This window comes from Astatotilapia calliptera, chromosome 8 (assembly GCF_964374335.1).
Source record: "Astatotilapia calliptera chromosome 8, fAstCal68.1, whole genome shotgun sequence".
NCBI classification, from domain to species: Eukaryota; Metazoa; Chordata; class Actinopteri; order Cichliformes; family Cichlidae; genus Astatotilapia; species Astatotilapia calliptera.
In genome coordinates this window covers 1,765,580-1,782,497 of record NC_137429.1, presented here as the reverse complement: position 1 = coordinate 1,782,497, position 16,918 = coordinate 1,765,580, and the positions used below count along the sequence as shown (strand labels likewise).

The 16,918-nt window shown below is 45.2% G+C and overlaps 1 protein-coding gene across 3 annotated transcripts in view; it reads left to right on the top strand.

Moving 5' to 3' along the window:
• The window catches only part of grid1b (glutamate receptor, ionotropic, delta 1b), a 585,542-nt gene that overhangs the window by 519,997 nt on the left and 48,627 nt on the right, over positions 1-16,918 (top strand). For all 3 annotated transcript variants that reach the window (XM_080305280.1, XM_080305279.1, XM_080305281.1), the window contains exon 9: positions 15,899-16,000. In XM_080305280.1, the coding sequence (XP_080161406.1) occupies positions 15,899-16,000 (102 nt within the window). The remainder of the gene's footprint in view (positions 1-15,898; positions 16,001-16,918) is intronic.

The following is a 16,918-nucleotide window of genomic DNA, read 5'->3' as shown; positions in this document are numbered from 1 at the left end:
AAATTCTTTCTAAGTGATGAACATCAAAACTACTTTTTTACTAAAAAAAGACCGTTTTGCCTCGTTGCAAAGTAAAATGTTTTAGTATTAAGCTGATCAGCGACAATGACTTCCCCCAACACTGTATAGACTTTCTAAAACATATAAAAACATATGAAACTCAGAAGAAACATGGTTGCATGTTTGCACACAGTGCATTCAGCTCCCCCACTCAAAGAAACCGTGTGCATAAATGAGCCACGCCAGCGGCTTCGTCATTAATTTGTTTCAGACTCCCATTTGTTCACATAAGTCCAGTTCTGTTTACATTATACATGCTTCCCTTAGGCAGCATCATTAGAAGACATAGCATACATTTACACTGCTATGCAGATGACACCCAGCTCTATCTGTCCATGAAGCCAGATAACACACACCAATGAGTTAAACTGCAGGAATGTCTTAAAGACATAAAGACCTGGATGGCCGCTAACTTTCTGCTTCTTAATTCAGATCAAACTGAGGTTATTGTACTCGGCCCTGAAAATCTTAGAAATATGGTATCTAACCAGATTCTTACTCTGGATGGCATTACCTTGGCCTCCAGTAACACTGTGACGAACCTTGGAGTCATGTTTGACCAGGACATGTCCTTCAACGCACATATTAAACAAATATGTAAGACTGCTTTCTTCCATGTGTGCAACATCTCTAAAGTTAGAAATATCCTGTCATCCAGAGAGCGTATTTCTCCTATACCGGCTTCTCTCCTGGCCTTTAGTCTTCTGTGGAACCAGCTTCCAGTTTGGATTCAGGAGACAGACACTATCTCTACTTTCAAGATTCAAGCTTTCCTCTTTGCTAAAGCATATAGTTAGGGCTGGACCAGGTGACCCTGAATCCTCCCTTAGTTATGCTGCAATAGACGTAGGCTGCCGGGGGATTCCCATGATGCACTGGGTGTTTCTTCTTTAGTCACTATGTGTTTATACACCTCTCTGGATTCAATGGTTTATTATTATGAACCTCTGTCTCTCTCCCACTGCATGTCTTCATCCCGTCTTCCTTCTCTCACCCCAACCATTCGGGGCAGATGACCCCGCCCCTCCCTGAGCCTGATTCTGACGGAGGTTTTTCATTGCCACCATCACCAAGTGCTTGGTCATAGGACTATTGATATGATGTCATGTGATTTTGGGGGTTTCGTCTGTTTTTTGTATTATTGTTTCAATCAACAGTTTACCCAGAAACATGTTTGTTACTATAATTGTTCAAACAGCATAAAGCAGCTGTTTCTAAACGAGATTCAGACTCAGGCCCACCAGCCTCAGCAGTTTATGGTTTCATTGTCCTTTCACACATGCTGCTGTGTTCAAGCATGACTCATAATCATCTATACATTCTTGTTGATCATTTCCCTGTTTCCTGTGTCGTGTCTTTGTTGTTGTTTGCTCTTCTCTGCCTCTGCTCTCTCACAGAAACGCTAAAGAGGTTTGCAGTTATTTTGTGCAGGATAGAAATTACCCACCCATTTGTCCATAATGGGGACCACATTGTTACCGGCCCTTCTGAAATGAATCCATTAGAAATGTCGGAGAACGAAAATGAGCCTCAGACGGCACTAATTTCTAATCCCTGAGGTAATTTGGAGTCGTTAACAACAATTTGTGCCTTTGAAAACTCGAAGCTTCCTAATTTTTATGAATAATACATAGGAGAAGATAGATATTTCACTCCCTTTTTATTTCTTATTTTTTCAAAGCCACTAAGATGGAGTTTTTTCTTTTCTATTAAAGGCGTGGGCAGTGATGAATGACCGCCGAGATCTTGGACATCCCATAGAGAGACACCAAATTAGGGGAGCTGATAATGGAAGGGCTGAAAAGGAAAAAGCTGTAATGAAACAGAATGATGAAAAGCAGATGTAATGTTTGGATTTCAGATGGGACCCGGTATAGGGCCCATCCCCTCAGTTAGCCAGCTTCTGTTACTCTTTATCTACATTTGTCAAACAAACGCCTTTTGTCAGATTATATGTGATAAATAAACTCTTACTTCATCAAGATATCCTCAGAGCAAACAAAGCTAATGCTAAGCCTCGCTGCGGAGCACTCGATGATTCATCTCGGACACATTTGTGATAACAAGATGAAAAGAAATGCAGGCAGAAATCAAAAGGCTTCAATTCTGCAGTCCGAGACCGACGAGCTGCCTAAATGTGTCCATTTTGAAAGCGATGACATTTTTGTGTTCGCAAAAGGTTGAAATGACCTGCAAAATGCAACAAAAGCACCGAAAATTAGACTAAATGAATTAGATTAAGGGTAAGAGTACTGAAGACTTCTGAAAGCAGCGAGAAAATGTCAGATCAGACTTGTAATTCTGTAAAACAGGAGCTATTCTTTCTTCCAGCTCCATATGTTTTATTCTGCACTCCACTGGTGTCGCTGTGTGATCTGCAGCTCAAAGAAATCTGTATTTATTTTATCTGATACTGGACCTCAGTGCAGCGCATGATTTATGTAGAGCTTATAGAAACGTGCTGTTACCAGTGTCAGCAACGATGTGGAACAGCTAGCAGTGTTAGCCCAGCATCAGCTGCAGAGCGGGTGGAAGTAAAAGACATGCACATCATTTCACTGCACTGTGTTTGTGCTTATTTTGTCTTTGATAAATGTTTCATGCATCTTCCTTTTCTGTATCTGCAGACGATTAAAGTCATCTGCGTTCTACCTGTGCAAAGCGCCATCTTCAAGCTACGTGCTATTTTTCACCTTTTGCAACAGATCTTTAGCACGAAGCTTAAAAACAGAATCTCTCCCACAGAGTCTCCTGATACCACCAACCCTCACAAAGACAGGATGAGCTCATTGCTTCTATTTGTGGGCAGCTGAAGCTGCACGGGTCGATTTCAGAGGCAGGAAGAAGAAAGTGAGATTGTGCGCTCTGAGCGCTATTACCTGATTTTAATGGTTTTTGAGGTCGTGCTCTATTCTTTACATGACTTCTGATTTCTCACGCAGTCACACTCAGTGCTGACATCATTGCTTTAGTGTAGTTATTGTCCTTCCTGCCTCTATGAGCCAATCAGATTCTGTTCTGCATCCCTTTAATCTCAGCGCTCTTCTGCCATTTTGGCTCTCCGACTCTTTCGGGCAATGATATCCTCATTTTTTGTGCTTCCCTCGCCTTTTAAACCATGTCTGATTCTGCTAGCGACATGCTCGACGCTGCTGTCCTCTCCAGCCACGATCAGGAAGTCGTCTGACTCCTCACCTGTGAAACATGCTAGCTGAACGAGGTCCTGTGTACTCTTAGTTAAACTTTCACAACAAGCCTCCATTCCTGCTCTCGCTGCTCCATCAAAGAGCATCGCTGATTGATGTGGAAGAACCAGGAAGTCTGCTGGAACCGACTCCAGTATTAGTAAAGGTAAAGCGGTCCATACAGCGGAGGTTCTCTTCGTCCTCCCCCGTTAGCCCCCGAGATTACAAATAGCACCTGATTCAGATCTCTGACTCTCACTCAGGGGGCTGTTCTCCCCGGACCTCCAGCCTCCACATCCTCACCACAGTGTACCCTGTCATCCAGATCTCCCACTTCCCCACTGCACTATCCCTGCTTCGCTTGGGTCAGCTAGCTGTGCACAAAGTCTCTCCAACATTAAACTGACGTACATGTAAAGATCTCAACGTTAGCCTAGCAGTTGTTCTCCAATCATCTGATCCATCCCTGTGCAGACATGTGTCCATCAGTGAGTTTGAGGTTGCCTTTGGCATTTACTGACATTTTATGCACAGTTTATCGAGAGCAAAGGCGAGACCTGGATGCTTATCCAGTACAGAGGGTGCTCTGTTGGTATCCAGCAAATTTACCCTCTGCACTTCATTGTCAACAAGCCTCTGCTCCACCTGCGGCCATATTGGGCTCCGAGCTTCTCTAAGCCCTCGACTACCCTTTACACCTTTGGGTTCGACAAGTCCAGCTGCTCCTTCTCTGCTTGCCATAATTCCCATTGAGCTGTTCTTGCTCAATGGCCCCTCAGTCAATACTGTCAGGCTGATTAAGTTAGCTCGCTGCACAGCATGTCTGTCAAAAGCCGGCATCGCTGACGGTAGGGCTGTTCGATATAACGATATATATCGGATGACGATATACAAACGTCTGTCGTTTCATTTTATGCGATATCTTTTCATGTTTTGATGTCACTGTAGTGGCTATATTCATTTCTTAAAGTTCTCTCTTTCTCTTATATTTAATATAACCACACTACGGACGCACAAGCGCCTGTTTTTATGGGTTGTCGTTAGCACCAACGACGGTGACAGCATCGCGTGTCCGCTTGTTTATTTTCCACATAAACCTTTCACAATAAAGCTCAAGATCCTGTTGAGACTTTTCAAAATAAACTGAATCACGTGAAAGATGCAGATTATTTACGGATGAGAAGCAAAAAACCAGGTGCTAAAAAATAAAGCTTAGACTCAAACGTTAGAACAGGCTTTTCCCCGCAGCACGCCGTGTGATAAATACTCAAAGAAAACGGCGCCGTTACAACTTATGTCTAAAAATGTGTCGTTTCATGCATCGTTAAAACTCCAGCTACATGACGCACAGCTGGAAACACTTCATGCAAGTCGAGCTGCCCGAGATTCACAGAATTTACAGAAAATGTTACATTTTTGTGATTTATATCGTTATCGGACGATAGATGTCTTATATCGGGACGTGAGATTTTGGTCCTATCGCACAGCCCTGACTGACATATTCAAAATCGTCCCCCATTCATCCATCCCTGAATCCTGATTCTGGGTCTGAGTTAAATTAATGTTCAGGTGCCTGTGTTCGATCCAGTCTCCAAAGCGCTCTGTTGGATTCTGTTAAACTCCCCTTTCAGCTGAGAAAACACTCGGTGCTGCTACCAGTCTGGAGGTTTTAGGCATAACTCACATCTGTGGAATCCCTCAGTCGTCTCTGTCGCTTCAGTTACCGTCCCTGCTCGGTCTCCTTAGTGTCACCATGCCCATCACTGTCCCATGTAGGAACTTGGTTTTCCAATCAGCGATCAGTTGCGTTCCCCTCTTTACTCTCGCTGGCTGTAAAAACTGCTCGGCTGGATTTTTGGAAAGGTTTGGGTTACATGATGCTCCGTTGCAACAGTAACATTTGGAAATCCATTTGCATTTAAATGTGACACCAAGAGATCCGAGCATCCATATGTGACAGTTTGGAAGTGTTATGACAATACTGAGTCATCTCAGTGTTATAAATCTGGTGTGTTATGGCGCCATTGCTAAAGGACACACTGAGCATTTATGAAACTCATGTTTGATGCCCTGAGAATAAAAACTGCTCGTGCTGTTATTATTTTGCATGTCTGGCTTCATTTGGTGAACTCGATCAGAAACATTAGGAAAAAATGGACGAAAAGTTCAGCAAAAATGTTAAATTGGGGAAAGTTTGACGTTAGCAGTTGTTGAGCGGTTGAGACTTCTCGCTTTGGACCAGAGGTCACGGTGGGACCTTCGGCTCTTTCTCTGACGGCCTCCATTATTTATTTAAATCAGCTACGTAACGTATTCTGTGGTGAAGCCATCAGTGTCAGCTAAGACGACTTCACACGGCAGAAAACAGGATTTTCCGAATGTTCGTAATCCAGTGAAGGTTGAATATGAAGCGCGGCTCTGCGGAGTCCCTGCAGCAGCGCTAATTATCTGCCACCCACCAACCGTCCTTTAGATGAACAAAAAAGGTAGAAATCAAAAGCTGGCAAATACACACACGTGTGCACTAATTACCATTCGTATCACTGTTTCCTTTGAAAAGGCCCCGGAGAGCGTAACTTTGTGTAGATTAGAAAAATCAAAGCAGTTTCATAACAGTAAAATGCATCAGAGAGTCTCCTGAGAAGAGTGTGGAGTAGAAATCCTGCTCAGCGTGTGTGTGTGTGTGTGTGCGTGCGTGCGTGCGTGCGTCTGTGTGTGTGTGTGTGTGTGTGTGTGTGTGTCTGTCTGTGTGTGTGTGTGTGGACCTGACATTACTGTGTTTGTCTGTCCTTGGAGAAAATCTGTTTACTTCAGCAAAATCTCCTCATCCAGCTTTTGCCTTCGCACTTCACGTGTGCGCACTGTGTGGGTATTACTGCACACTGTCTCCCATTAGTGGAACATCATACGTGCTTTGTGTTGAAGTGCTTCACTTTCAGAGTGAAGTTTATTGATGATAATTTGAGTTCAGTGACAGTGCGTCACTGCCTCGAGCCTAAAACCAGCGTGGTGGTGTTAAAGTGGTGCAATGAGCTCCACATAAAATTATATGAAACAGGACACGTTTTTAGTCAGTGTCAGACCGACAGGATCAACACGTGCCTAACTTTTACCATGATGACCAGAGATGGCGCGTTACTGTAAACCGATTACTTTTTTCAAGTAACGAGTAAAGTAAGGGATTACTATTGCAAACGGTAATTAGATTACCGTTACTTTCCCGTAGGAACGCTGCGTTACTGCGTTACTAAAACCGTGATTTTTTTGCGAGAATGTCTCACGACAGTGACGTAAGCGAGTGCGCCGTTAGTGACAACAGCTGTGTGCAGATCAACAGTGGATCATATATCGAGTGCAGAGAGAGTATGAGCGTGCAGCGTTTAAAGCGTGGAAGTACTGACCTTACTTTGAGTTTGATTCCATAAAAAGTGACAAAAACATTAGTGTCCGCTGTGCGTGGGAAGAAAACTTCTTTTTACAGCGAAAAAACCCCTAAACTTCCAACAAGCACCGAGTAGCTACGACGTAATGGGAAACTCACAGAGAAACTCGCGGATTCTTCCACTGACCGCGGCACACCTGCACCAGGGTAACCCTCCGCCTGCCCCACTCCTGCTTTACAGGTGAAAATAGAGCAACAGGACCGCTGAGTCTGTGACTTTATTTATTTTCTGCTGTGTTTTACTTGCATCTATTTGAAAGACTGAGTGTAAACACACAAAATATTTTATTTTATGTGCTGGAATGTGCAGAAAATAGGTTTAAATGTTAAACTAATTTCTTCCAGTCAGAGAATGTTGCAGATAATTAAATGTTTGCTTGATGCATAAAGTTAAAAGATTAAAACTAATAAAACAAGTTTTAAAAAGAGACTTTTCCATTTGATTACATTTTGTATGATGGATTATGCAGAAAAAGTAGAATTGGGCTGAAAGATCTATCACTTTATCAGCTACTCAGGTTGTAAATCGTGTTTTTAAAAAGTAACTAAGTAATTAATTACTTTTGAAAATAAGTAATCAGTAAAGTAATGGGATTACTTTTTGGGGGAGCTAATCTGTAATTAGTTACTGATTACTTTTTTCAAGTAACTTGACCAACACTGATGATGACAAACACATGCACAGACAGTGAACACAGCACAGCTGGAGATCGCTTCATCTTTGTCCATGTTTGCAGAAAGTTCAGGGCACAAAGAGTCCAGCCGATAAGCTTTTTTGTGGTGCGTGTAACCGTAGCAAACATGACCGCAGACACTTTTCTGGATATCAGAGAGCTCGCTCGGTTCTTAATGGGCTTAAATGAAGAGGCGGGGCTCCTTTGATTATCCTGGCCGTACGTGCTCGGCAAAGTGCCGCTGGGTCGACCGAGAAAGATGATTTACTGCAGATAAACAAACAAGGAGCCCACACTTAATTACAGAAATAAGAAGACGTTACAGTAGCCGCCCACACGGCGTGACTGACGGGGGATCTCTGGGACATGTATAACTGCAGTGACAGCCGAGGGAAGATGGGCCCAGTGCTGTAAATCTCACCCTATAAAAGTCCATTTAAATCTTTAATCAGAAAAGGGATGTGGAGGAGGTGAAGGTGTGGAAGTAAAAAAAAAGAGGGGGTGGGGGGTGAGAAATGGTAGCAAACGCTGGCATTTCACTCCGCTGTCCACGGGGGAGTGAGCTACAGAAATACAGCCAGTGCAGCCTTTCAGATGACAGGAGGGGGAGAGGCCTGACATTTGAGGAAAAGGAAAGAAGCCGAGAGGACGGGAATAATGCATGAGCGCCGGCGCTGCGAGTGAGGGAGAGATTTATCCGCCACGTTGACCTCCACGGGGAGGAGAGCACGACGTTAAGACAGAAGGCGGATGTGAAGTGAACACTGTGTGGAGCGTTTCTGAGGATTCCTGAATTGACAGGGATTTGATTTAAGCCTCACTTCATCAGATAGTCTGTTTTAAATTGAAACCTCCTCGCTAGAGACTGAAAAGTCACCGAGTCGAGTCCAAACACTGGCTCGCCAGCAGAATCCAACCACTGCAGAACAATGACGCAGCTTTCAGGAGCCTTCTTCTCATTATTTAGCGTTCGGCCCATCAGTGGCAGTGTGCAGCTTGTGGCCTCGTCTCCATGTGCACGTTACTTGGACGCCGGGGTAAACATGATTGAAGACCGAGAGTATGCCTCCTCGTGGTGGTGAAACCCCCTGGACGATGCAGAGAAACTGCTTAGGGATGGCTCAAGTCGCACCACGACAGAGAAAATGTTGACCTGGCCTCTAATTTCCCCAGATGTCCATTATCCATCCGAGACCCAGCTTCACCTCCCAAAGATCCCCATTGCTCACATTTATCGTTATTTAAAGGAGAGTAGGTGGAAATAAAATAATATGTGGTAAAGCTGCACCTGGTGAAGATTCATACATTCATTATGTAATCACCGAATTACTGCTGAGGTCGGTTCACTACGCTGACAGCCCGGGATATAAAGAAAAGAAGAATGAATTCAAGTAATGAAGTTTCCTTTGGAAACATGTTCACATTCAGAGTTTTGAAGAATTAGATGAAGGTCGAGTTTCACAACCTAATCATTTCATGGCAGGACGCATGAAAGGCTGCAGACACTGCAGCTGAATGAAAAGCAGCCGGTTCATCACTTCATGCTCGGTCAGAGTCAAGCAGTTTTAATGAAAGTCCCTCTTTTTTACTCTGTATGTGGGCAAAACAGTGAGTGGATGAACCTTAAAAGACCTCTTTGGTGCTGCCGGAGCTTTTTACAGCAGTTTTAATGCAATTATTGGACAAATAATACATCTGCTGTGCGCTTAATGGTGCGAAAGGACCGTCTAGGAAGTCTGACCTCCAGTTTTGCTCAGTGAAATTCTCCGTTTATTTGATTCATGGGTGTAGCTTCGCATCTAAAGCCGAGCTTATACTCTGCTGTGGCCACCGGGGCACGTGCATCACGGGTGGCTGTAGCTCAGGAGGTCACCTACTGATCGGAAGGTCGGTGGTTCGATCCCTGGCTCCTCCAGTCTGCATGTCAAGTATCCTTGGGCAAGATACTAACCCCAACTTGCTCTCCGATGCATCCATCGGAGTGTGAATGTGTATGAATGTCGTTAGAAAGCACTAAGTGTAGATAAAGTGCTTGTGAGAATTGGGTGAATGAGGCATGTTGTATAGAGCTTTGAGTACTCCGTGAGAGTAGAAAAGCGCTGTATAAGAATCAGTCCATTTACCATCACATCCATGATGAAATGTACGTCACCGGGTTGGGGTGTGCTTGGGTACGTTTCCACAGAACGCTTGAACCATTTGGCATCAGCTGATTAGCCTAATTCTTTGGCTCGTAAAACCGTAACGTTGTTACACTTTGAGGCCTGGATGTCACAAACCAGTGGGTGGCGCCACCTTCCTGAAAAGCCGAGGTTTGGCCTTTTAGACTGAGATTGTTGGTGTTCGTCAGATATATGGAGGGATGATGTGTCTTTAGCCAAGTGTTAGCAGATGTACAAATGGTAGAAAAGCACACAAAGTGTGAGCTATGCTGTGAGTTTAACACCTGAAAAGGTTTATGCTCGGCAGCATTGCTCTATTTGTGCGTCTCGACATTTAATGTAACCTTTACCAACTCGTTTGTTTTATTGTCATTGCAGAAAGATAAATAACATCAGGTCCGTTATTAATGCTTGAGTCCATCCTTACAGTATATAATCCCTGTACTCTGCACACAGTGCAGCTAGGTTTGTGGGTATTAGTTTGAATCATCAGTTTGTTTTCAAGAAATCCAGGGGACATAAATATGAATTAATTGAATAAAAGAAGCGTCAGATATGGTTGTGCTCTGAGCTGAAGCTGTTCTGAAACACCAACCGTCCCTCGACACGTTCTCGGAGCACGCCTCATATTTTTGTTGTGTCCTCGTGCTCTCATTACCGGCTCCCCTCACAGCGCAGAGCAACGTGGCTGCCGTAAGTCAGCAGAACGAGCTGCAGTTAGAAAGACAGGCTGTTCGCCTGGGACTGTCTGGCATTTTGGAAAATCTATTTCTGCTATTAATAATCTAATAATTGTCAGGAATTATAGGTGGTGTGTTCACGGTGATGTGCAGCTGGGCCTCTTTGGTGCAGAACAAACTGCCTTCGTTATTTCTTCAAAGTTTAGTTTTGTTCAAGTGCAGTAAAAAGTGTTGATAGCCAGAAAAAAGACCATTTTCTTTTCTATCGATAATTAAAAGCAGATAAAAGAAACATTTTTCAGCATTTGTTCTGCTGGGACGTAAAGTCGTCCTCAGCCAGTAACCCCAGCAGGTCAGCTGACCTGGGTGCCAGCTGACTGATGACTCACTGATTAGCCTTCTACGTAGCCTTTTGAAAAACCTTAAGTATAGCTCATGCAACTTAAGCAATTTGAGCTGTTTAGGCATCCATACAGTTACTGCAGCCTCTGCAAACCACTTGGCAACCCCCCTTCAGCCAGGACTGTGTCACTGTTACAGCTGCTGTCGTTCATGCTTGGTTTCCGTCACTGTTGCCTCTTACTCAAACATAGCTCCTTCACAGCACTGATTAGCATAAAGTGTTTTGTCTCTTTTGATCTTCCAGCAGCAGTTAACAGAGATCTCGAGCTCAGAACCAAAAGTAGGCTCCTTCTCCTTCGGGCTGTGTGGCTCAGGCTTGTTCTCCGTCCTGCAGGTCATCTATCACATTAGCATTTAGCAGCAGCTTTGTGTCAGTCCTGAACAACGGTGTGCTGCAGTGCCCCGTTTACAGAGACCAGTGCTGCCGGGGAGCGAGCCGAACTACAGCTGGGCTGTAATGAGATGCTTGGGCTGTGTTGCTGTGCCTGCTCTCCCACATCAGTGCTGCGTTAAATCCTCACAAAGACGTCGCGCTCCTGTCTGAAAGTTTGAAACTAGCTTTTGTAACTATGTAACTAATATTTGTTTCTTCCCGTGTTGTTAGCTTCCTTTGGCTCAGTTAGCTGGCCTGTTGAGAGACACAGCAGCTCATAAAGCCATCTGCCATCTCAAGACCCTTCAGTTTTCCCAGCATGCCACTCCTCCCTTGATGATGTGGCATCACGCGCTCTTACCGTTGCCGTAGCGCCTTCTCTTCTATCCAGTCATGTCTTCCCTTTCACACCCGACTTCCCTCTGATTTACAGCACGTGATGCACTTTCTCCAAACCCAAATCCCAGCAGAGAGCACAGCTGTGCGTGTTTAGCTTCCAGGGGAAATCATCCTCACTCTGCTTTTTCTTTAAACTTCTGGTGCATGTCTTCATATCAGTTTTGATTTGCGAGGCATTAAATATAATTGTGTGTTGGCTATGTGTTTACTCAAGCGAAGCGGGAAAGTTAAATGAAGGATTGTAAAATGCGTGCAGGCTACACGACACCGCCTTTAAAAGAAAATCACACTTTCCATTGTAGCATTAACATTTAATGCCATCTAAGAGCCTGCAAAGCCTGAAGTATTGCATTTGTAGGACATTAAAGGAAGCACCAAACGTGAATCGTGGACTTATTTCAACCACAGCCGCCGAATCTGTTCACGAGTTTGTGCTGCAAACACACTTAATAATGCGACAGGGACGGCGATGTCCCATTCTGGCCTGCAGGCAGCAGACGTCCCACCGGCTCTGCTGTGTCTTACTGTCACTGACGACCCAGAGGGAACAAAAAGCACTTCATCGCTGCTGGGAGGGGGGGGGGTCATATTCTTCTTCTTCTCTTCTGGTCGATTTCAGCGCCCGCTGCGATGGTCCAACAGTTCAAATAAGAAAAGACTTGAAGCGGAGCTGGTGCTTCAAACTGTGGAGATTATTTCTGTGTGTCTGCGAGTTAATGAAGACCACCCCACTGTGTCACACACATAAAGAAAAACGAGGGTCTGAGATCATCTAAAGGACAGCGCTGCTCAGAATAGCTCCATGATTATTAAACAAGTGCTCCCTCCTTCCTTCCTTCTCCGCCTCCTTCCTCTCATCTCCATTTAGCCTCGTTCTCTCCGCTTCCCCATCAGCCTCGCCTCGCTCGCCGCCTCGCTCGCCGCCTCGCTCATTCTGTTCGTCTCATCCTGAACTCGTGTAGACGCCGTGTTTGTTTGCAGGGCGTGAGCACGGAGTGGGCATCGTACAGGCTGTGAAGCCCTTTGAGACTAACGTGATGTTGTGTGACACAGATTATTAGACTTGACAGACTCCTTCCTCATGTCTGTCCTATTTCTCTGTTTAAACTATAAACACCAGCTGTGTCCGACGCCTGGTACCACTTATCAGTTTTTGGTGTGCAAAGCTAAATCCAACCATCAAAAGCTGGATTTTTCCAAGGCCTGAGAAGCAACCAGAACTGCAGTTCCACTAATGTCCACTCGAGGCTGGAGCCAAACAAGGAGAGCACTGCGAGACAGGATTAAAGCAGAAAGTTCGGCATGGCTGTAACTAACACAACATCTAAGAAGTCAGTGTTTTGGTCAGAATGAATGCAAACACTTGCAACAGGAAGTCAGCGATGACTATTTTATGTTCTGGTCACCTGGTAAGAGGCGACCTGTCTCCAACCATCAGGGTCAGGCAGTCAGACTGATAGCCAGCGTGTTGCAGTCAGTCGGGCCTGATTTAGACTTCGGTGACTCTTTGTACAGCCCACCATGTAACCTGCGTCAGTGTAAGTTGTGTTACTTACACTAAGTACCAAACAGACCAATCACAACAGTCTTGGGCCGCATTGACCTGACGTGCCGTTACGTTTCTGTAAGTGTGAGCAAAGCTACGCCGCAGGTCACGTCGCTGGGTTTGGAAAAAGGTTTGTGGTTAAGACGTAGCATAAAATCCCGGTCAGTTTACATATGGATCACGTCTCTTTGCAGTGGAGGGCTCAGCTGGCTGTATTCTGAGTTAAACTGCTGTCCTGCAGCTTTTACGTCACTATTTGCAGATTTTTGAACTTCTGGTTCAGATCTGTGAGGTCCTGGCTGGATGCTGGATGTGATACCTGTATTCCAGACAGATGCCTGCCAGGTTGACTCATTCGGTTGCAGACTGATAGCAGACTGACTTTGTCTCATTGCTGTCTTTCAGTAATGCTTTAACAAACTGTGTCCAAAGTGAATGCTGAATACAGAGGATGAGAACAGCACCTACATATCTGATTTTTAATGATATTTTTCCTGCTTTCCAAAGACGATGCAGCAGCCGTGCAGCTTTCAGCTGCTCGTTACATGTGACTGCAGCACCATCATTAGCAAAGCGGTTGGTTGCAGGCGCTCGTGTCGTGTTGGCAGCGTGTCACCGTGCGACCCCGGCTCGATGTTTACAGCTCCACGCATGACAAACCGCGCCGCGTGTTTAGCTCAACAACGCTAATTAAAACGTCCTGTCAGAGGTTAGCGAGCATGCTAACGTTAACCACCGTCTAACATTAGACACTGCACGGCTCATCGCTCCGGCTTCTAAGCACTGACCTGTTTTTTCCTTCCATAGATTTCTTTCCCCATTTATTATGATCCTGCATGAAGCTGCTCGTGAACTGATTTGTGTAATTGTGCAACACAATGAGCGTGCACTCATCACGGAGCTGCAGTGAAGCTGTTTCCTTCACAAGAAGCAAAACTGCTCAGCGTGTGCAAACTGAAGTGGAAGAGAATCAAACCTTCAGCCTCCACCATCCCACCTGATCGATAAATCTGTGTGTGTGTGTCTTCAATAACAAACAGAAACTCACACACCGCCTCCCTGCACAGGAAGGACAACACAAGGCTGCTTTTGTCTGTTTGTGTGTTTCCATGGTGACTGAAACAACTGAAAAAGGCACGGACGAACGCAGAGAGCTAAATGGACGGGGGGGGGGGGGGGGGGGGGGGGCTCTAATGGCAAACATTTATTTTAAGCAAAGAGCTAAAAATCAAAGTGAAAAACGCCGCCTGCTCTGACTGAGGGAGGTTATCGATCCTCGGTCTGCTCTGAAAATCTGTCCCCACAAGTCAGAGCGAGTCCTTCACAGAGATGTTTGTGTCAGACAATCAGATTCAACATGGAAGGAAAACTCAGATTTTTAAGGTTAAACTCTAGAGACTAGGGCTGGGCCATATCATACCGTTCACAGTAACACCGGTGTAATGTTGGGCAAAGATAAGAAAATGAAATATGGCGATAGAATATGGGTAAAACGCGCATGCGCAGTGCCTTTGTTTACATACGCACATGGCGGCGACGGAGAATGAGAAGAGTGAAAGTGGATCGTTGAGTGAAACAGATGAACCAGAACTGGTTTGTAAAAATGCTGCAGCTTCACTGGTGTGGAACTGGTTTAGCTTTCGTCCGTCAGATACACAACAAAGCACTATTTTTGGTAGCGCATGCTAGCGGGCCGTCGTTATTACCGTGTTGTTTGGAAAATACGGCGCACTTAAAATCAATCCTTTGATTTTTCGGAAAGTCGACAGAGCCCCTTATAATCCCGTGTGCCTTATGTATGAACTCTGGTTGTGTTTACTGACCTCGAAACGATTTTATGTGCACGGCGCTGGAAAATCTGTCAGATGTTTCAGTACGACTTTGCTAAGCTTAATCTGAAGCTCTTATGAAAGACTTCATTTCAAACTTGTGTTGGATAAGTAAGGAAGTGCAGTATTTGTACAGATATGAATACTTTGTGCCCGGCTCGTCTCTCACTGACTAACTGATTGGTAACTATGCCAATAAAATACAACATAGACTCTTGTCTTATTAATGAATTCATGTATTTATTTTGATTTGACCAAAAGAAAGATCAGTAACTGTCTGACCTGCTTGGTTTTTAAGTTTTTAAAAGGATGGAGCCGCCTCCTCAGACTGTACTCAGTCATCAATAATGTGAACCTCTCTCTGCTGTGGCTCTGAGTCGTGTTCAGCTGCTTCCTGCATGGACAGGTGAGTTTGCACCTGTGAGTGAGGAGTGTCTTTATCGGCTGATTTTTCATGAAATCATGAAATAATAAAATCTGAATTCTGACTTTGTCGCCTGTTTGTGACCCGTCAGTGAATCTGTCCGTTTTTATATTTTTTAAATTTACTCAAAAGAAGGGGTTGCTGTAAGTAGATTACTTTATGCAGGCATAGAGAATTACATTGAAGCTATTATGGGATGCTCGTATTAACGCACTTCATTTTCATTGTTAAGCTTCAAAGGGGAGAATCTGTAAGAGGACTTCATTTAAGTGAGCCGTGATGTGTGAGTGTGCTCGATGAACTCGTGATGCTCTCTGAGAGGCTGTTTGGGCCTCTGAGAGCGCTGCTGGAGCTGGCGGGAGGTTTTTAGGAGGGCTGTGGACTTAATTAGGTCAGGTTGGTTTTGTGTGTGGCTGGAAATGTGCACAATGAAGCCACACCGGAGTGGTTTTCTGGCAGGCTCTTATTTTGATTCATTTAATACATTTTTTGGCCTCATTGTCTCCGTCTGATTCGCAGCGGCGCGCTCTGAAACCTGATGAGGCCGAGGAGTAAATGGTAAAATTGCAGCCTGTGAGCCGGGCAGCATGATTCCACCGCGCTTTGTTCCCCGGGAGGGCTGCTCGCACGCGGACACACGAACCGATCGCATCTCAGTGTGCTGCGGCTGATGTCTCCACTGTACATTGTTTGTTTACAGTCTGTCTCCTGTTGCCCCGCAGCTCGCCACGTGGGACTCGGTTCACGGCCTGAACGGCAGCCTGAAGGAGAGCCGGATAGAGAACGGCATGCAGGGAGTCACGGTCAAAGTGGTCACGTTGCTGGTAAGTGGACGCTATCGTGGACACAATCAGTCGATCCATCTTCCTGTAAGAAAGGAGAGCACAAGCTGACCAGAAAACACGAGGTCAAAGGTCAAGACTTTTCATTTCCTCATAGTCTTCTTATTGTAAGCAGAGGGGTGGTCCTTTGTGATCATTAGAAAGAAGCAGGTTTAAGGGTCCCGGTGACAGCAGAGTAATCGGGGTAATCAGAGTAATCGGGGTAATCAGAGTAATCAGAGTAATCGGGGTAATCAGAGTAATCGGGGTAATCAGGGTAATCAGAGTAATCGGGTATTTCAGACGTCCCTTCCTTCAGCAGTGTTTGGTGTCCTCGGTCAGATGAGATTTGTTGGAATCCGAGGTTTGGTGCTCGGATGCCTTGTGCATGATAAAGATCTGCAGTAGCTGAATATCTCTTGTTAGCATTCACTGATGCTCCCTGCAGCTCCAAGAGCGTGCGATCCAGAGGAGGGCGGGCGCTGCATGGCGAGTAAATCAACAGCATAAACAGTGAAGCATCGCAGCGCCGTGTTTACATCCGTGCTGCTTGCGTTACGATGGATAGATCCACTCCAGGGTTGTTGTACTTGTTGTTATTATTACAGCATTTTCAGTTCAGTCCTTTAAGCGTCGGTTCAACTGCGTCTCAAAAATATCAGCACAAAATAAACCCCAGAGAATCCACAGAAAGCTCTCAGCCAATAGAAGAACTGCTTTGTACGTTTTTAGGTTTGGTGTTTGATCAGCTTCGAGTCTCCGCGCTCGCTCGTGTTTCTCGGTCTAAGCAGCTCCTCAGGTCGCTGTGATTAGAAACACCAGCAGCAGCTTCCTCCAGCACTTCCTCTCGTGCCGGCACAGCGGCGTGGAGACGCAGGTGTAACCGAGCGAGACTAATACCTTTACCCTGCCATTCATCCA